Here is a 20,542-nt window from a genome sequence, read left to right on the forward strand (position 1 = left end):
CGGGAAGCTCCGACTCCCTGACAACCCAGAGGCCCAGGCATGGCCTTCCTCCACCCAGCTGTCCATTCCCAGAAGCCAAGGCCTCTGCAGGGTGAGGGCCACCGAGGAACACTAGAGTTGAGGCCAGCCTCAGGATAGCACATGCAGCCGGGATACTAGACTGATGCTCTTCTTTGAGCTCTGCGTCCTTACCTGTGTTTATGGTGAGTCATACACACCTGCTACAGAGGGAAACCGACCACCTTGGTCACATGTTATAAAACATGCGCCAAGCTCTGCAGGCACCATCTGGGGACCCCTCCCCCAGGCACCTGTCGGACTGCTGTCCCTACTGACTCTATGTCCTCCATCTGGGTTAGGATCCGGGCCGAAAAGACACGGCTAGATGCGGCACAGTCTTGATGGGAACAGCTCCCTACCCCACCCACCCCACCAGCTCCCCTCCCAGGTCAGCTCTCTAATCAGCAGCCTTCTGAGCCTTGTCTTAGATGTAACATTTGTTATTTTATTGGAAAAAGCTGGTATTAACATATTTATAATTTTATTCAACAGTTGGATAATTTGTGAGACACCAAAGAAAACAAGAATGCACCTATGAGCCACAGAAGCCCAGATGACTGGGCCTGACTATATGTCACCAGCACGGACAAACCCAACACCCTCCAAGGGCTCCGCCCTCAGAGGGGAACCAAAGCAGAAGAGACGAACTCAAAACCCAACAATGTCGCGATGATGACGGGAATGCCACAGATTCAAGACCAGAGAACTTAAGCAGAGTAAGGTGGCCAAGTCTGTGGCTTGGCTCTGGTCCTTCTGCTATTCCTCACGCTGCCCCTCCCCCCCTCCGCACCTTTTTCCTCAACTGATACACACATTACTATTTGCAGTCCGCTCTGGACCTGGGTGATTTCCTGGGGTCCCAAAGACATGCTTTTCTTCTGAGATCTTTTTCTGTCTCTCTCTTTCCTTCCTACTTTGGTACCCAATGTTTAAAACAGAAGTCTAGAATCTAGGGGCGTGTGCAAGACCCCTCCTTTTGCAGACCACGTGAGATTTGACTTTGAAGACGGTACGTGTCACACCTGTGACCTCACAGCAGCAGCCAGCTCCCAAGGCAAGTATCCCCTCTGACGCCAAACTGCAAAGTGGGCCGGAGATCCAGGCCAGTGCATAAGGCCCTCTCACCTGGATTTTGGCTTCAGTGGGATTTATGTACAACTGGCCACATTCTTCTTCCACTTCTTTACAAGAGGGGAAAGTCGCCCAATCTCTTGATTCCTCACTTTAACCAGGGTCAATATGTACATATAATACTGTCCAGAGCGCCTGAATTTTACAGTGATGGATAAACATTCTTCATTCACGTTGATTAAAAATAAAAATTAAAAAAAAAACAAAACCAAAAATGTAATGGACCCAGTTTCTGTGTAAATATATGGCCGGAAGTGAGTGTGCATGCGGTTTGTGCTTTGACACACACAAGGATACCTTGATCCACTGAGAAAAAAAAGCTCCGTTGCGTCTCTGTTTCCTGGGTGGCAGTTCACGTTGTAAAAACTCAAGCCCCTCTGCTGTCTGCTTCCAGAGTCAAAATGCCAAGCCCTGCAGTTCTGGGATTCCAGGAGTGAGCATGGAGCAGGGATCGTTGTGAATGGCCACTGACCTGTGGCTCTGGGGAGGTCGGAGTGAACGTCCTCTGGGGCTGCCTGGCTGCATGCAACCTCCTTGGGGAGCGGCTGGGAGGGTGAAGAGAAAGCTGCAGGTAGAATGTAGGTGAAGTGCATCTGGGAGCATGTCCGGATGCCACCAAGCAGAGCGGGGAGCCACCTCAGCTCTTCTCCATCTTCTCTCTCATGTCCTCTTGTCGCCAGTGCACCTGCTCTGACGCCACAAGATGGAGATACTTCCCTTCCAGAACCTTCCATGGGGATGCTGCTTGGAAACCAGTCATCAATGGGGTGGGTTGGAAAGAGCCGGTGGAAAGACCTGCATGGAGCCCCAACTCAGCCCTCGGGCTGTGACTCCTTAGGCACCCCGTTTCTCCACTTTAGTTCCCTTCCTATGTACAAAGGGGATGGTAACCACACCCCAGCTCCAGCAGAGCCTGGGACTTACGGAAATGAGGGGGCACCTGCCTCACGGGCTAGAGGATTCTGCAGTCAGGGACAGGACCCACTGTCAGCTGTGGGAAGATGACCGGCTAGCGTGGGAGAGTGACAGCAAAACCACCACAGAGCGGGCTGTGGGGATCCATCCACAGCCACTATGGACTGAGCACCATGCCCAGCGTGCAGTGGGCACTCACAAACGGACGGCAGTGAGGTGAGGGCTACAGCCACACAGGGTCCCCAGTCCTGCCTCTCAGGACGTGCCCCAGCCTGGAAAAGCCACCCAAGGAACCTAGCCCTGCCTCACAATTAACCCGAGGACTTCAGCTCTGCCTCTCAGGACCTGCCCTGGCCTGGCACCTAGGATACGGAAAGACCTCCCCAACACCCCAGTGCGGAATTGGCATTGCCATCACTCAATGAAAGCGTACTGTCCAAAATCCAACAGGAGCCAGCAGCTGTGAGCCAGGGCGCGTGGCTGGCTCCCTGCAAGAGCCACAGATCTTGACTGGCTGTGAGCTTCACTCTTTCTCTGGAGCCCCATCAGAGACCAGCTTAACTTTCCCTGATAGCAACAGATCCACTGCAGTGAAAATCACCCTGGACAGGAATAAAGTCCTGATAATAAACAAAGGCCCAGCCTGAGGCAGAAGGACCGTAAACAAAGGAACCCTGGACCGAGGCCCACCAGGCACATCCATTTTATCACCTGTGACTGACGCTCTTCCCTTTCCTTTGTTTAAACTGGCAATTACCATCCATGGCAACTCCAGCCTAGGGACTCCTGTCCCCCAAGGGCCACCATGCTCATCCTCCTACAGAGGTGGCCGGGAGGGCCACTGAGACCAGCTAGTGCATGTCAGAATTGACCTTATCCTGGAAGATGTACAGATTGTTGGTGGCCGCAATGGCGATGATATTCTCGGCTGGGTGCCAGGCTGTGTGCAGAATCTTCTTGGTGAAGTCCAAGCTGTCCACACTGATGTCGTCACGCCGCCGCTTGCCGCCCACACACACACGCCGGGGCTTGAGCACTGCCCTGGGTTTGCTGCTCTCCCTGGAGGCCTCCAGCGTCACATCCCGCTTGGTGTTGCGGTCGAACATGCGGAAGAAGTTGTTGTAGGCCCCTGTCATGATGACGCTGGTGACAGAAGAGGAGGGGGTCAGGGGGGGAAGACAGAGGGGACAGGGACACTCTGGAGCTATGGGTTGTCACTCCTGCCTCTCTGCCACCTTTCTGCTGGCGTCCCTGGCCCCCTCTTACATCTCAGCTGCCATCTCTACTTTAGGACCTTTTCATGTTGCCCCAACAGGCAGGAAAGGTACCTTCCCATCATTTGTACATAGCCTAAGAGAAGCAGTCCTTGCTTGTAGCCGCAGTAGCAGTAGAGGCAGGGATGACACTAAGATATAACTGTGGCTGTCCCAGAGCCTCTCAATCTGCCAGGCCTAACTCCCTTCCCTCCACAACCGGAGGGGCTGAGCCAATGAATAACTGAATGCTCACTGCCACAGGTCTCACTGGGTGAGGCAAATGCCATAGCAGACCAGAGGACCTGGAAACAGACTTCTGCCCTGTGCCTTCTGCTAGCCAGGGACTTCATCTAGTGAGGCATGGAGTAGGTTATCTCCCTGATGCATTTACAAAGCAGGCCTGGCCCTAGAGGAAGGATTTGGGGTTTCCAGCCTTGGGGAGGCTGGAAAAGCTGTGGAGAGAGGAGAATGAGAAGGAGGAGGAGGAGGAGGAAGAGGAGGAGGAGGAGGAGGAGGAAAAGCTCTAGAGGGAAAAGCTGATAACCACAGAAGAGAGAAAATTCAAATCATCTCAGTGGTTGACGAAGAACATAGACCTACACCAGTCTTGTGTGTGCAGAGCACAAAACACCACTGCCAAGAGGGACGCAGCACCGTGTGTGTGTGTGTGTGTGTGTGTGTGTGTGTGTGTGTGTATGCATGTGTGTATGCATGTGTGTGTGCATGTGTGTGCGTATGCATGTGTATGTGTGTATACATGTGTGTGTGCATGTGTGTATGCATGTGTGTATGCATGTGTGTATGCATATGTGTGTGCATGTGTGTATGCATATGTGTATGCATGTGTGTGTGCATGTGTGTATGCATATGTGTATATATGTGTGTGTATGCATGTGTGTGTGCATGTGTGTGTTTGCATGTGTGTGTGCATGTGTGTATGCATGTGTGTATGTGCATGTGTATGTGTATGTGTGTGTGTGGGGGGTGTCATTCAGCCTAAGACATTGGCACAAGGCTGCATGAAGCCACTTTCCAGAGGGCTGACTCAGGAGAATTCATCTGTGCCTAGCTGGAGTAAAAGACCAGGAGCAGAAACAAAGCCAGGTCCTGTGCCCCCACTCAGGGGTGCTGGAGGGGGATGAAGGTGCCACCGAGGGCTGTTAGGTCAGAGAGTGACACAGTAGCCCTCTTCAGGGCCCATTTACTAAGAGGTGTATGTCCCCTATGAGTCCCGCAGAGCAGACTGTGGGCCTCGGGCTTGCCTTAGAGGGATGGGGAATTTGTTTCTCCTCTTACCCTGGGGCCTCTGGGATGAGGTCCCAGTCCAGAGACAGACCAAGCTCAGAGGAAGCCAGAGGCAAAGGGAAGGGACAGATTGCTCTTTACCGCCCAGAAACACAGACATCCATTGACTGGATACTCTCCTGAGGTCCGTCCCTCCTACCAGACATCACTTCCAGGGGTGGTGGAGGAAACAAGGACAGAGGCGATGAGAATCTGTTATTTCATAAATAGCAAGATACAGGCAGAAAGCCCAGGAGGCTGTGGGACAAGGCAGAGAGGACCAGGGCCGCTTCCTGGAGGAGACAACAGCGGAGCAAGCTAAGGTGGAATGTGTTTCGGCAGGATCCCAGGGTCCGGAAGGATGGGTGTGGAGGAAGGAGAGGAGGGGTGGAGCACATCTATGGGACGTGTCAGGCAGAAATGGATTGCTAAGCCCCTGCGCCGGGCCTCCCATCAGTCAGAGGCTTGCTGGTGATTGTGCCAGGCTCAGGCACTGTCTGGTTACATGCGCCCCCTGGTGGTAACATACAGTGCAGGCAGTGGGTGGTAACCTTGAGCCATGTACCCTAATATCCTGCCTTATCATTGTCCTTCTGTGGACCCTCTGGACCACCACACATGCCCTCTCTTCAGTACGGTTCTGTTGAGTGCCCCTGCAAAACAAGTGGACCTTTGGAATGATAGTGGCCCCTATGTGGGTCCAGGCCTGCTCAGAGTGACTTTCTCCGAGTGGTCCTTTCTTTGTCACCACTGCCCCTAATTACAGCTTCAGCCTCGAACACAGCAGCTCCTACGGGCCACCTCAGATGCTCTGGAGCATCCTGGCCACCCAGGCAAATGGCACAGCAGACACCACCTGTGTGGATACACACACCCTGGATGGAAGGGAGTTGGGGCTGAGGCTCTGGGGCCACACCACTTCTCACCTGCTGACGGAGGGACAGGGGAAGCGGGGAGGGAGGTGATGCCTCAGAGGCTCTGGTGCAGAAACATGCCAGGTGCTATGCTCCCCTGGTCACCTGGAGCCTCTCTCCTTCATCTGGGCAGGATATGTGGCTGTCCATCCACAGGACACCCCGAGAGGCTCACCTACCAGCCTCCACACAGGTAACTAACTGAGCCTGAGGCCTGTGAGGCCTCAGAAAGCATGAGTGGGGGCAGGGAAGCAATGCCCTCCCCCTCAAGCGGAAAGCTTCTGAATTGTGAGGCGGGGGCAGGCTCTTGGGTACCGCAGGGGAATGATGTAAGATGAAGGATGCAATGGGCCCATCTGCACTCACTGTGCCGGGTCCAGGCTGTGACAACACAGGAGCCTGTACCATGTTACTAAGGGGCTGTGATCCAGGCTGTGGGACAGGGGAGAGGTGGGTCACCACTAGGTCACCATTTCAAGTTGTGAGCCCCAGAGGGCCTGCATGCGGCTGCCAGAATGATGGCAGGAGACATGTGGGTGGCCCGATGCCTTTCTGTCTCCTGGGGGGGGGGAGATACTGGGGTACAAGGCCCACAGTGTGGGAGGCACTTGGCTGATCCTGACCCAAAACCCCACAGCACCTAGGACAGGGCGTTTAATGTAGATGTCAGCATTAGTCACAAGGGTAAAGGAAAAAAAAAAAACAACTCACTTCCCCAACCTGGACTTGAGTCTGAGAGCTCTGTCTGCTAGGGAGGAGGAGGCTTCCCACACCTCGTCCACACCTCGACCTGGCAAAGCTGTGGTCACCGACTACAGGAAAGATCCCTCCTGGGGTGACTGGTGAGGGGCAAGGCAGGGCGTCGGAGGCTGGGTGCCTGCCTCTGGCTCACTCACCTATCACTCCCATTCCAGGCACACTCAAACTTGTCAAAGATGCAGTCACTCTCATACAGGGAGCAGAGCTTACTCCGCAGGTAGTCGTGGACCTGGTGAGAAGAGGGGACAGGCTGAGCAACGGACACCAAGCGGCCCAGACACCTCTGCCGTTAGCAGATCCAAGCACAGGTGTGGCAGCTCCTCCTCCTGTGTGCCAAGCCTTGCCTGCTGCCTGGAGAAACGCTTCAGCTATGGGGAAGAGTGAGCACCAGGCTTCCCGGACCTCTCATGAAGGATGCGCCATGCCTATGGACCCAATGTCTTCAAGAACCATGGGCAAGCAGGGTGGTGGTGGCGCACACCTTTAATCCCAGCACTTGGGAGGCAGAGGCAGGCGGATCTCTGTGAGATCAAGGCCAGTCTGGTCTACAGAGTGAGTTCCAGGACAGCCAGGGCTACACAGAGAGATTCTGTCACAAAAACAAAATAAAACAAAAACAAAAAAACAAAACAAAACCCTATGGGCTGAGGATGATGATGAAGTCTTGGGACAATTCCTCTCCTGGCAGCCCATTCCAAGACTCCTTTTGATGGAGTAAAATAGCTCTGATTTGTCAAGTACTCCAAGTTGGCCAAGCACTGTTCCACTACCTACAATTTCCAGGACACAAAAGTCACCTCCAAACACTCAAATGGGAGTAGTCATTAATCACTGCTATTTTAGAACCTGTAGGTCAGCTGTACAGAAAGCCAGGCATCCAGCATTAACCCCTGGTCCCCAAAACAGTAATGCTGTCACTTCACCAGGGCCCCACAGGCTTTCAGAGGCCCAGAGGCTCCACACTCACCCCTCCCTAAGAAAATATCCATACACATAGGCCTGTGCTGACCACATTGTTGTGATGGCCCCGGGAGGCTGGGAAGACACTGGTTCAGTCACTCACAGCTCGAAGGTTGTTTCCTGCCTCCATCTTGAGCTGCTGACACTTTCAGAGGGGCACAAGAGGGTCTGTCCCTATCTAGAATACACAGGGTAGGACCTAGAGAAGTGGGGGAGTCACAGGCCCTGCCCACTGCTAATCAAGGGGCAGTTGGGTCACTAGGAGATGTCCTGGGAGCATGTGGCTTCTCAGAGCCCCTTCCAGAAGCTTTTCCTCTTGGACACACCTCCTCAGCTGTGGTAGGACAGGAAGCAGGGCTGAGCTTTGGGCCTGCCACCACTGGGCTGAGATTCCTCAGTCACTGTCCAACTTCCCAGTGTCCCTGTCTGGAGACCGGGCAGTTGATACCATCTTTCTTTGCCGGCACAGGATAAAACGAGTGATGGGCACATGTGTGGATATACACACACAGCCCCGTGGGTGGGGCTGGGGTTTCTGGCAGCATGCTTCAGTCCGTTTCTGCCGATCCAAATTCAAGGTGACCTTCAAGGCCCAGCACAAACGCAGCTGCCTCCAGAAAGCCCTACCCCCGGGCGCCCCCGCCAGATACCAAGCTCCACTGCACATGTGTTATTTTAACAGCAGGTCGGCTTTATCCTGTGCCCCACCAAGAGACCTGCCTGGCTGGCTGACGAATAGAGCTTCCTCAGAAGTGCCCAGCAGTCCACTCTGCACACTAGCTCAAAAGGCTACCCTGAGGGTCTAGAAACATCTTCTGCACTGCCACTGAAGACAGTTCACACCCAGATGTTTGTGGCGGGGTCACACTTGCCTACTTACTGATAAGGCTGTGGGTGCCAGGGGTGGCATCTAACTTCATGCCTTTCTTTGTCCCTTCCTCCCCTCCTCGCCCAGAAACTGGGGTTCTAGATGCAGGTGGCAGCCCCACACAGGAGCCTCCTCAGCCACCCCAGTGGCTGGGCTGGACGCCTCTCTGCAGCTTCATCTACAATGCAACATAGAAAGCCCCGTGGCTGGGCAGCTCCCCGTGGGGTTGTCAGCACAAGGAAGTGTGTGTGTGTGTGTGTGTGTGTGTGTGTGGGTGGGTGGGTGGGTGGGTGGGTGCGCGCGCGCGCGCGCGCGCGCTCCTAGGAAGTCTCACACCACACAGAGGGCCCTGAGGCTGCAGACCTCTACACACACCTGGTAGGTCTCTATGGGCCTCGCCTCCATGTTCAGGTCCCAGACCTTGACCGTGAGGTAATCCCTCGTGAGCATGTAGCGCCCACTGTGGCTGAACTTCACGTCGGACACCGAGGAGATGATCTCTGAGAAGAAGGAGCGGTTGCTGGGATCCTCAGGCTCTTCAAAGACTGTGGAGGGAGAAAGAACCAGCGACTATCATCGGCTACCCTGCTCACAGTCAGAACCACAGCCCACCGTATCCACCCGGGCTTAGCTCTCTGTACCATATTCATTCATTCATTCATTCATCAACCCTTTCCCTAAACACCTACCAAAGCCCTGGCCTCTAAGGACCCCTCCAAAGAGGAAACGCCCTGGAAGGGCACCCTTGTGGGAACTGTGTTAATCGAGTATTTACTGTGCTGTGAACGACTTCATCTAATCCCCTAATAAAAACTTCATGGCAGTAGCCTAATTATCCCCACTTTATATCCAAGAAAACTGAGGCCGAGAGCGAATTCCACGTGCAAATCTCAGAGGCACATGAAAGTAGGATATTTGAACTCAGAGCTACACTTGCTGCAACCCTCTGCTGCCCCCTCCTGGTCGTGCAGAATACCAGACTGAAAATGTCTTGGCAGTCTGATGCACTGGGCATTTTCAGCCTCTAGGCCGGACCCTGATGTGGTTCTGGTACTAACTGGTCCCAGGTCTTCAGGCCAGGAGCTGCCTCTGTACATGTGCAGTGGACACTTGTGGTCAGTCACACCCCAAAGTGGCCCTGGTGGCAGAGCAGGTGGGGACCAGGACTGCTAGGGGGCTGGCATTAACTCCCTGGGCTCTGTGGGGAGATGGGGGGTGAGGGGTGCTGGCACCCAGTCACCATCCAAGCATCTCCAACCCGTAGAGCCAGCCTCAGGAAACCACTGAGCGGCAGCCCTGCCCACTGCCTCACTGGAAGAGGAGGGCTGGCCACAGCCCCCAAGAGACTTAGGACAGACCCGTCCTGTGGGCCCCTGGGGAATCACAGGTGTCATGCTCTGCCTCCTGGGTTCCACCCTTTGCCTCTCATCTGGGACCTGCCATTCCCCTCCTGTCCAATGACACATGTCATTGCTGCCCTAACCGGCTCAGAGCCCCCACAGGGCATCTGAAGAGACTGACTTCTCTGCTCGGCACTCTTTCGGTCAACAAGGCCACCTCGATCAAGTGCCTGCTACGTCCTAGGCTCGGTTCAAGGTATTGGGTGAGTGACACAGGCTTTGTTCCCTGAAGCCAGCAGGACAGGCTGTCCCAGGAGGCTGTGCCAAGAACAAGGGGAAAGATGGAGGCCATCCACCCCGGGCCTGGCCCAGTCCCACCGACCCTCCTAATCACCATGGCTCACAGGCCCTTCCCAGTACACAAGCTTCTCAAGGGCCGGGGGAAGGGCTGAGCGGGAAGAAGCAGGCACCCTGGGAAGGGAAGGCCATGTCAGGAGAGAGAGGCTACACACCCTCCTCTCCAAGCCCAGCCCAGGCAGTAAACCCCCAGCAGTGGTCCAGCCCAGCAGGGATGGAAGCGCCCATAAGCTGAATGTAACAAAGCTGACTGATTAATGTCTGACAACTGATTCTCCCCTGCTCAGCCTCATACACCAGATCCCCACGAGACAACGTGGAATCTGCTCCTAGTTGTGGCCCCTCAAGAACTGACGTGTTCCGGCCCCCATTTCTGAGTCCCACTGCCCCATCTACTCCTGTCACACTGTCCCTTATACTGAAGCCTGCAAAGGGCACCCTGGGGGAAGCTCTGGGGCTCACCCCCCAGGCTTGATCCTACCACGCTGGTGAAGACCACTATACTGGGAAACTTGAGATGGGATGGGGATTTGCACTGGCTGTCCAGGGGCTGGAGTGACAGCCGTGAGCCGAGAGGTGTGGTGGGTGGCTTCAGCAGCTAGAAAGGACAAAGGAACAGCTGCTCCTGAAGCACCCTGACTTGACCTCCAACCTCCACAGCTGTACAAAACACGCAGGTGTTTTCTTAAGCCACAGAGAAGAAAGCTCTCCCATGGCTCCAGGGTGATAACGTGAGGAAGCAGAGGAAGAGTGCATGCTGGGTAAGGGGCACCCATGGTTCCACCCTGGGAGGCTCTGAGCACTGGATGGTATGCCATCCTTGAAGAGCTCAGCCACTGTTAGCTGCAGGTATCCCCAGCATTTGGCCATGCACATTGCTGGAGTCCCATGACGGTGAACCACCCCCATTCTGAGTCAACCGCATGCTCGGTTCTCAGCCCTTCCTTCCCGCAGACTCTGCTGTCAAAGCAGAAATAACTGTCTATTTCAAGGACTCGTGGATGGCTGTTTCTATGGTTACCCTGTCACAATGCCTAGCAGGCAACAATCTGGGTTTCTTCTAGTGTTTCTAGGAGAGCGGAAGCCGTGCATGGGAGGACAGGATAGCCAGTTTACCCCAGCCTGGTCTGATTCAGACAGGTCTGGAGAGCTACTGTAATCCTCTACCTTCGGCCTCCTCACCTGCCCGGGGGCAGGCATGAACACACAGTGGTCCACAATGCTTCTCACTAAGTGAGAAGAAAGTCACAGTGTCATCCTGTTAGGAAAGGATGCTGTGGGCAGGACCCTGGGGGTGTCTCTGACAGCCACACCCTGGCTTTTCAACATAGGAGTGGGAGGCAGAGAACCAGCCAGAGCCCCAGACTTCTCACACAAATACAGCGGGAACAGAGATCATGGCTGATTAGGAACAACATGTGCCTGGCAACTGGGAACCAGCTGCTCGGCTTCTCATGAACACTAAGAACAAACACTATGGATGAGGCGCACAGGGCAGGGACAGTGGCCCCTGTAGCAGCATCAGCGTGTAAGATGTTGTGGCAGGGGCATGGTTTCGTGTCAGAGTGTTATCTAGCATACTCCCGGCTTTGGTTCCATCCACTCTGGGGTCTGGAGGCAAGCAGGTGAGGATTGATTCCGGATTCTGGATTCTACACAGGCAATTCAGAGGGCAAGAGAAAAATTCCAGAAGAATTTGAAATATAGAATTAACTCCAATAGAAAACCTGTATGAAGCCAGCAGTGAGGTGCACACCTTTAAACCCAGCACTGGGGAGGCAGAGGCAAGGGAGTCTCTGTGAGTTCCAGGCCAGACTGGTCTACAGAGTGAGTTCCAGGACATCCAGGGCTGTCATACAGAGAAACCCTGTCTCAAAAAGCAAAACAAAAACAAAAACAAAAAAACCCTGTAAGAACAACGGTACTGGTTAATACTCTCAACATGACAAGATCTAGGATCACCTAGGAGATAAGCATTCAGGCACACTGGGCTGGCTTCTGGGCTATCTGGATTGTGTTCTCTGAGGTGGGAAGACTCACTCTAAAAGTGGGTGGCACCATCCCCTGAGCTTGAGTCCTGAGCTGCAGCAGTTACCTCTCTCTGCTTCCTGGCTGCAGATGTGATGCGGTCAGCTCCCTCAGGCTGCTGCTGCCATGCTTCCCCTGCCTCGATAGGCTGCAGCCTTGACCTGTGAGCCAACCTGAACCCTTCCTCCCTTAAGCTTGCTTTTGCTTGGGTGTTTTATCACAGCAACAGGAAACATAGCTCATCCAGAACATTGGTACCAGGGAGTGGGGCTGTTGCTATGGTCAACCTGACCTCTCGGCTCTTAAGCCTTTAGAACTGATTTAAAGGAGGAATGTGGAAGAGTTTGGAGGTTTGGGCTGGAAAAGCCCTTGAACACTGTAAGCAGAGCTTACGCTAGTCTAGTGGGAGCTTGAAAGACAAGAATGCTGAGAGAGATTTGGACAGTGGAGGCCCCTGCTCATGAAGCTTCAGAGGGAGCAAGGGCTCCATCAGGGCTCGTGGGCTGGGGAACATCCACGTAGATTCTGGCAAAGAATCTGGCTTTACGTGTAAATGTAAATATAAGTTTAAAGGTCATGGACTAATTTATTTGGTGCAGGATATTCCAAGACAGAAAAGCATTTAGGCTTGGCATGATTGTTTACTGCACCCATACAGGTCCACAGTGAAAAAAAAAAAAAAAAAAAAACTAATAATTTGGGCCTAAGGATTTTTTTGTTTTGTTTTGTTTTTCAAGACAGGGTTTCTTTGTGTAGCTTTGTGCCTTTCCTGGCACTCACTTGGTAGCCCAGGCTGGCCTCGAAGTCACAGAGATCCGCCTGGCTCTGCCTCCCGAGTGCTGGGATTAAAGGTGTGCGCCACCACCACCGCCCAGCATAATAGCGATATTTTTAAATGTGCAGTTTGTCAAGGAGAAAAAGAATCCGAGGAAGCTAAAAGGTGCAGCCAAGGCAGGAGCAGAAAGGAGGCTGAGATTGTTGGAGAAAGTCCCGGCTTGCACTGGGAAAATAGAAAATCTGTCCAGAGGGCAAGACCCGTCCATCAAAGGCTCAAACTCATGAAAATGCAAAGTCTCTGAAAGTCTCAGCCTGGACTGGGAATACAGCTGGGGGCATTCCCTGCTCACTGCTGAGGGACCTTTTCCCCAGGGTCAGCCCACAGAATCTGATACAGCTGCGGTCCAAGGGGACCAGGCCACACCTCACACTAGCAGCAGAACTTCGCGGCATCATCCACAGGGCACTGGTTTTGTAGGCATGAGATATTTGAGAGTGAGGAGATCATGGCAGCTGGCGCCAAGATTCCAGAAAGCCGCTGCAGCCAGATGATGTGGTAACATACCGTTCCCTGTAAGGGTCCCTGAAGGCTACTGTGTAAGCTCAGAAGGTAAAGACAATTGTTGCAATGGAAATCCAAGGATACCGGAGATGCCAGGATCATGGAGCATCCACCAAGGAAAGCTACAGGCATGGGGGAGACCTGGCCTGAGGGAGGCACTGTGTGTACTGACAGCAACAGAGATGGGTAGGTGGGGCTACTCAAGCTCTTTGCTGCCCTATTGAGTCCATCAAGGGTCCCGGATACTGGGCATGGAGCTGAGAGATTTAGTGTTTACCCTGAGAGTTTGGTCTTACCTTAGCTGTCCCTTGCTATGACTGCTCTCTTCCCCTTACTACACTAAGTCATTATATGTTGGGGGCATGTGACTTATTTTTCATTTTACAGGTTCGTGATAAAGAGACTGCCTTGCATCTTAGATAAGACTTGAGCTTTAGACTTTTAAATGATGGCGGAATGTTAAAAAGACTTTTGAAGTTGGACTGAACACGGTTTGTATTATGAGATGGCTATGAACCTATGGAGATGAGAGGTTTTAAAAAAAAAAAGCGTGGCTTAAAAGTAATGTGTTGGGGCGTCAAGTTAGGTAGAGGTACCATTGTGATGGCAAATGTTGACAGTCTACATGACAGGACCTAGAATTACTTAGGGGACAGACCTCCAGGCTGGCCTGTGATGGATTATATGATAATATAATAGCGATGTGAAGCCCCATCCTAAAAGTGGGTGGCACCATTCCCCAGGCTGCAGTCCTGGCCTGCATAAGAAAGAGAAAGCTAACTAAACCCCAACACTTCTCTCTCTCTGCTTCCTGACTGTGGATGGAATTTGACTAGCCACTTTCTGCTGCCATGACTTCCCCAGTGTCGGGTCCCAAAGAAATCCAGGCCAAACGGCTGAGGTGCCTATTAGCATACTAAAGAGCATGCTGGCTGCCAGGCTCACTCAGTACCTTCTGCTCCCTCTGCTCTCCTCACTCCTGCCCTCTGCCCCAGACCTCTCCAGTCCAGGGGCTTCCCTTCCCTCCCCCTAGCATCTCTTTTCTATATAACCCTGCCATTTTGGCCATGCGCACTCTCTCTCTCTCTCACACACACATATCCCCTTCTCCTCTCATGGCCCAGTTCAGGCTGGACTCTTCCAGATGCCTCTGGCTGTACTCTCTCTCATATCTATCATTAAAAAAAAAAAAAAAACCTTCTCCTCAACCATCCCTAGGAGCAGTCATATCCTCCTTTTCATTCACTCACCATAATGAGTAGTAACATCAAATTGTGAGCCAAGATAAACCTTTTCTACCTTATGGCTTTTGCCAGGGTATTTTATCACAGCAACAGAGAAAAGAAGCAAAGACTAATCCAAAAGAGAAATTAAACTCAGTGGCAATAACGGATGAACAAAACCATGAGGCTAGAGAGATGGCTCAGTGGTTGTGTGTGTACTGCACTTCCAGGAGATCCCAGGTTGGTTTCTAGCACTCACATCAAATGACTCACAACTGCCTGCAACTCCAGATCCAAGAGATGATGCCCTCTTCTGGCCTCTGTGGGCATTGCACTGACATGTACATACCTAACCCACAGATGCAGACATATAATTAAAAGAAATATAATAAATCCTTGTGTTAGAAAAAAAAAAAAAAAAAAAAAAAAAGGCCGGGCGTTGGTGGCGCACGCCTTTAATCCCAGCACTCGGGAGGCAGAGCCAGGTGGATCTCTGTGAGTTCGAGGCCAGCCTGGGCTACCAAGTGAGCTCCAGGAAAGGCGCAAAGCTACACAGAGAAACCCTGTCTCGAAAAAAAACAAAAAAAAAAAAACAAAAAAAAAAAGGTCTCCCGCTCAAAAGGACATCTGACAGATGTACACACAACCTGTACAAGGCCCTGGGGGACAGGTGTACCATGCCAACCTCAGGAAAAGGAAGAGAGCTGCCAAGCTCTTAGGAGGAGGGCAGAATGATGATAATAACAGTGTAAAAAGAGCATGGGAAGAGAAAGCAACAAGCCAGTCACCTAGACACCCATATACAAATGCTCTTAAACCTGTAGACTGCCACGTGCTGTGGAGCTCTGTCTCCACACAGGACCATTGATTGGCCTGCTGAGAGCCCCAAACATGCCAATGTGGCCAAAGCTCCCAGGTGAGCTACTGGGCAGCCAGGCACTGGCTTCTGAGAACCCCTCAGAAGAGACCTGGCCCCCCAGGATAGCCAGCTCCATTCAAAGTCCTCAGTGCTGGCTCCTTCCACACCTCAGCCTTGCAGCCCTCAAGTACCACAGTGCACCACAGAGGCAAGCCTGTGAACACTCAGCATCCCTGAGAGGCAGGCATGGTATGAACGGAGACTGACACTGTGAAGTGAGCTCCGCCTCTCCCACGCCTGACTCCTGTGGGGCTCCACGTCACCAGGCCTATGACAGTCACATGGCAGGGCAAGTTCAGGAAGTGTACAAGGGGCTCTCAGCGGCTGCCCCGATGGGGTGCTGCTTTCTCATTCCACCCACCCCACCCCAGGAATCTGGGTGTCACAGACTACAGAGGCCAAGGGGCTCTGGCTGCCACCTCTACCAAAGCATATAATCTGAACTGGCACAGAGCACAGACAAGCACCAAAAGCCTCTCCCTGTCTGAAACACACACACACACATACACACACACACACACACACACACACACACACACACACACACACACACCTTCTCATTTTTAACATGAAAAGGCACAGACAAATGCCAACAAAACCCCAATCACAGTCTCATGGTCATGGCTATATCTTGATGTCTTCCTTCCTGGTTCTTTCTCTGCTTCCATTGTAGCAAAGCAGTATTGCTCTTTCTCTGATTCCCCCGCTGAATTTGTTGATGCAATAGCTTCCCCGTGTCACCAAAAGTCTTCTACACTTTTGACATGACTGAAGGGTGTCTCTTAAATGGGAGGCACCATTGCTAGCTAATGCATCATCTATTCTGCTGGACCAGTGGGGTGGCTGGCTTCTTCACTATGTGAAGAACGTATCACAGAGCCTCTGCTCCCTCCAGGGGACTCAGACAGGACTCAACCCAGAGCAGGCCCAGGCTCTCCTCTTACCCATCTTTTCTTGCAGTCTAACAAAGAGCTGAACACGGACCCAGCTGAGGAATTTATGCAATCTAGGCCTGTAGGAAGTGGGCACAGGTGTCGGGGCAATGCCCCATGGTGGTAGGATGGTCCCATCTATGTCTGTCTTAACCCATAAATGTCACACACAGCAAGGGGAATTAAGGCCAAAGAAAGCACGAAGACCACTTGTTCAGCAGCTGATCTTGAGAAGTGTTATCACCCTGGATCACGCGGTGGATGGGCCCAGTGTGACAGCAAGGATCATCATGTGAGAGTAAGGAAGTGAGTGCAGAGCAATTCTCAACCTAACTTTGAGGATGAAGGAGGGGCTGAGAGTCAGGGAGGCATCAGGAGTGGGCCCTGAGAGTGGGACAGCAAGGGGTACCACTGCCCGAGAGTTACAGAGAAGCTGTGTGCCCTCGGCTAGTTCCGGCCAGCGAGAATCACACCGTACTTCTGACAGACTACTGTAAGACAATGAACTTGTGCTCAGGTGGCTCCAGTGGCTGATGGGGCCCAACTGCAGGAAGTCCAAGGTTATGTTGGTGAGGCTGGCTCTGACCACAATCAACTGAACCTCTCAGGCCTCCCTTCCCAAGTCCATCGAACACAATCCAGGAACGGAGTCGTGTGAGGAGAATTCTGAGTGCTTGTGAGAACACTCCAAGAAAGCATGACAAGAGTCTCGTGACCTCAGCTTCTTAAAAATATGCAATTGTGGGAAATGGATGAGATCTACATGAGCAAACTGGGGGTGATGGGGGGTAATGGAGGGCAAGGGTCAGGGAAAAGAGAGCTTAGGGGAGCGGGAGGTTCTAGCTGGGTCAGAAACAGAGTGGGAGAACAAGGAAAGAGATACCATGATAAATGAAGACACCATGGGAATAGGAAGAAGCAGAGTGCTACAGAGGTCCCCAGGAATCCACAATGATGACTCCTCCATAGACTACTGGCAATGGTCCAGAGGGTGCCTAAGCTGACCTACTCTGGTGATCAGATGGCTGAATACCCTAACTGTCATCATAGAACCCTCATCTAGTGACTGATGGAACCAGATGCAGAGATCCACAGTCGGGTCTCAGGCGGAGCTCCAGTGCAGTCGATGAGAGAGAGGAGGGATTCTATGAGCAAGAGATATTGAGACCATGATTGAAAAAAGTACAGAGACAACTAGCCAAAGTAGTGAAAACACATGAACTGTGGACCAATAGCTGAGGAGCCCCCATGGTACTAGACTAGGCCCTCTGGATAAGTGAGACAGTTGTTTAGCTTGAAGTGTTTAGGGGGCTCCCAGGCAGTGGGACCAGAACCTGTCCCTAGTGCATGAGCTGGCTTTTTGGAACCTAGTACCTATGGTGAGACACTTTGCACAGCCTTGGTGCAGGGAGGTGGGGCTTGGACCTGCCTCAACTAAATGTACCAGGCTCTGCTGATTCCCCATGGGAGACCATGCCTTGGAGGAGGTAGGAATGGGGGTTAGTTGCGGGGGGGGGGGGAAGGCTGGGAGGAGGGAGGACAGGGGAATCTGTGGTTGATATTTAAAATGAATAGAAAATTTCTTAATTGAAAAAAAGAAAAAACATATGGAATTGTTCTTGGAATGTCTTTGTCCGCTCTTCCCAAGTGTAATGGATAGGAGTGAGTTCACTTCGGATTACTCATTATTGCTTGCTGTTGTTATTCAGTTAAATAGTTATGCCTCTGTGGAAAAACATGTTCTTGCCACATGTGGCTTGTCCTTGTGATTGTCTAGCTGGAACTCATGAGAACTTTACCCATGTGACTTTTCTTAAAACCCTCAGAGTATAAACTGTCTGGGGCTCTGAATAAAGGTGGCTATTGCATGAAATTTGAGTCTGCCTCACTTCTCAGCTCCATTCTCCCAGGTCCCACCATCTCTAGGGTGGTGAAACCATCCCATGCTGATAACCCCATAGTTTCAACCCCAGTGAAGACCTTTATTGCCAACATCTGTCCATCTATGCTCCACGCCCTGGAATCCAGTGAAGATCCCGTCACTGAAGCCCAAGTCTGTATCCACCACTCCTCTGCATCTGGAATATGACCCAACCCCTCCCAACATTCACACCCAGCAGCCACTCTGACCACCCACACCCTCCCAGGCAGAGCCCAGCAGCTCTGCCTCCAGAATGCGCTTTGTGGGGCTGCGTGGTCCTTCCCCACAGCTGTCCCTTCTCCCTGCAAAGCTTGCTCCGCATTCTGAGCAACACTATCACTTCCCAGCCATCCTCCAAAAGGCTGCCCACCACACTTAGAACAAAACTCAGCTTCCCCTTGACCATGATGGCTCCCCAGTTGCCCTGACCTGCTCACTGATCCCCTTCCACCCTTTCCATGTGCCCACATCATCTTTGGTAACACTTTCATCTTGAAGCATTTGCTCCTGTGGTTCCCTCCTTGCAAGGCCTCCATGACTCACCCTTCCGAGTGTCTGTTCCTGGGTAACCCATGATTGAGGCCATCCCTGCCCCTGTACTACCCCATCCCTGGGTGGGGGTGCTCTACCTGTGCTGTGACAGGAACCCATGCCTACTGAATGCTCCTGGCACATGGTGCATAGACAAGCCTAGAGGAGAGCCACAGGGTGGGCATGGGTAGAGACCTGGGAAGCCTTGGTCAAGGAACGGGAGAGCAACTGGAGGCTCAGCCTGACTCCATGACCCAGCAGGACCTGGGGGAGAAGCATGACTCCATCACTCAGCAGCCTGGACTGTCTGCACCTCCACTTTTCGAAAACCTGCCCAGGACCTGCTGGAATTACCCATTTGTTCATTCATATTTGTTTCCAGATTTCATCACAGGCACTAGGGACAGTTGGGTGGTGGACCAAAGGGATACAGCCCTATCCTCCTGGCTAGGGCCTGCCTGGGTATCATGGGGAAGGCAGTCTTCAAAGCTATCACCATTGATTGGTGAGGGACACAATTTGAAGCCTTGAGTCATTCTTGGGGTCTCAATTTTCTCTGGTTACAGTCGATCCCTCAGAGCAATGTGTAGAACGTGGCCGACTTTGCCAGAGGTTTCCGAAATGACTGTTGCCCCCCTGGTGAGAGTAGCATTACATACCTTGCCTCCAAGGAGCTCTCCGGGTACTTAGGGGAAGGGAGGTAGCCGGTGGGTAGCACAGCCCCCCCAAGCCCATGCTGGTGCATCCTCTTGCCAGTCCCAATATACCTAGTCCTCACCCATCCTCTCCAGCGCAGAGACTTACGCTTAGAGTGCTTGTCACACAGGGCAGCTGCCCGCATGTCACAGAGCCGCAGGGACCCCTTGCTGCTGCTGTAGACAAAGAGGTTGCAGTGGTGAGGGTGGAACTCGGATGCTGTGATCACTTCTGTGAGGTCTTCCATGTTGGCTGGCTTGATGTCTACGATATCTGGGTTGGTGAGGTCAAGGGCAACAGTGGAGTTGCTTTTGCTCTCTCCCTTCCACAAGGCCCAGGCCAAACACAACCAGCTCTGAGTGGCTTCTCTGGCTTTTAAGACACCCCCCCCCCCAACAAACACGCCAGTCCTTAGTCCCCCAAGCCACAGATTCGCATGGAAGACTGCTGGCCCCAGTGCATCTTCCCAGTACCTGTCTTCTGCCCCTGCAAAGCTGAACCCATTACCCTCTTACTAAAGAGTGCCTGCCAGCTGCCCGTCTCTGCAGTCACCATGGACCTCTCCTGACAGCCACCTTCCTCTCTCAGTAGCCAAACAGAAGGGGTGCTCAGTGTGCACTGTGACAGTGAGCTGTCCCTCACAGGCTTGTGTGCTGGCTGCCTGCCCTCTAGTCACTGCTGTTTGGGGAGGCCTGGGAACTTTTAGAAGTGGGTCACTAGGGGTAGGCCTTTGAAGGTAACACCTGCCCGATTCCTGCCTTATTCTCCATCTCCTGGGCCACCCTAATGTAAGCAGGCTCTGGCACACACACTCCCATGGCCAAGAACTATGCTAAGGCTCCACCATGCCTTCCCTGCTCAGGTCAAACTGTGAACCAAAAGAAACCTTTCCTTCCATCAGGGGCTGTGGTCACAGCGGCTCAGAAGATGAACAGATACACCCACTACATGCTGGGCCACGGGCACTTTTAGTGAGTAATTGCACATCACTGCCCCTCTGAACTGTCTGGACCATGTACATAGGTCTGTTGCCCCAGCAACTACTCCGCTTCCACCTGCAGTATCAAAGCCTCTCTAGTGGAAAAATGTTCTCTGATTTGAGCCAGTCA

General features: G+C 52.7%; 2 protein-coding genes across 3 annotated transcripts in view; one reads left to right on the forward strand and one right to left on the reverse strand.

Annotated features, from left to right (window-relative positions):
- The window catches only part of Wfs1 (wolframin ER transmembrane glycoprotein), a 35,202-nt gene extending 34,539 nt beyond the window's left edge, over positions 1-663 (forward strand). Inside the window, exon 9 of the mRNA XM_076545691.1 lies at positions 553-663. The gene's annotated coding sequence lies outside the window, so the exon portion shown is untranslated. The remainder of the gene's footprint in view (positions 1-552) is intronic.
- The window catches only part of Ppp2r2c (protein phosphatase 2 regulatory subunit Bgamma), a 102,394-nt gene continuing 82,331 nt past the window's right edge, over positions 480-20,542 (reverse strand). For both annotated transcript variants that reach the window (XM_006985603.4, XM_016004047.3), the window contains exons 6-9: positions 19,542-19,706; positions 8,523-8,692; positions 6,457-6,548; positions 480-3,249 (exon numbers count right to left, since the gene is read on the reverse strand). In XM_006985603.4, the coding sequence (XP_006985665.1) occupies positions 2,958-3,249; positions 6,457-6,548; positions 8,523-8,692; positions 19,542-19,706 (719 nt within the window). In that variant the 3' untranslated portion in view covers positions 480-2,957. The remainder of the gene's footprint in view (positions 3,250-6,456; positions 6,549-8,522; positions 8,693-19,541; positions 19,707-20,542) is intronic.

Source organism: Peromyscus maniculatus, chromosome 10 (genome assembly GCF_049852395.1).
Source record: "Peromyscus maniculatus bairdii isolate BWxNUB_F1_BW_parent chromosome 10, HU_Pman_BW_mat_3.1, whole genome shotgun sequence".
Taxonomy (NCBI): Eukaryota; Metazoa; Chordata; class Mammalia; order Rodentia; family Cricetidae; genus Peromyscus; species Peromyscus maniculatus.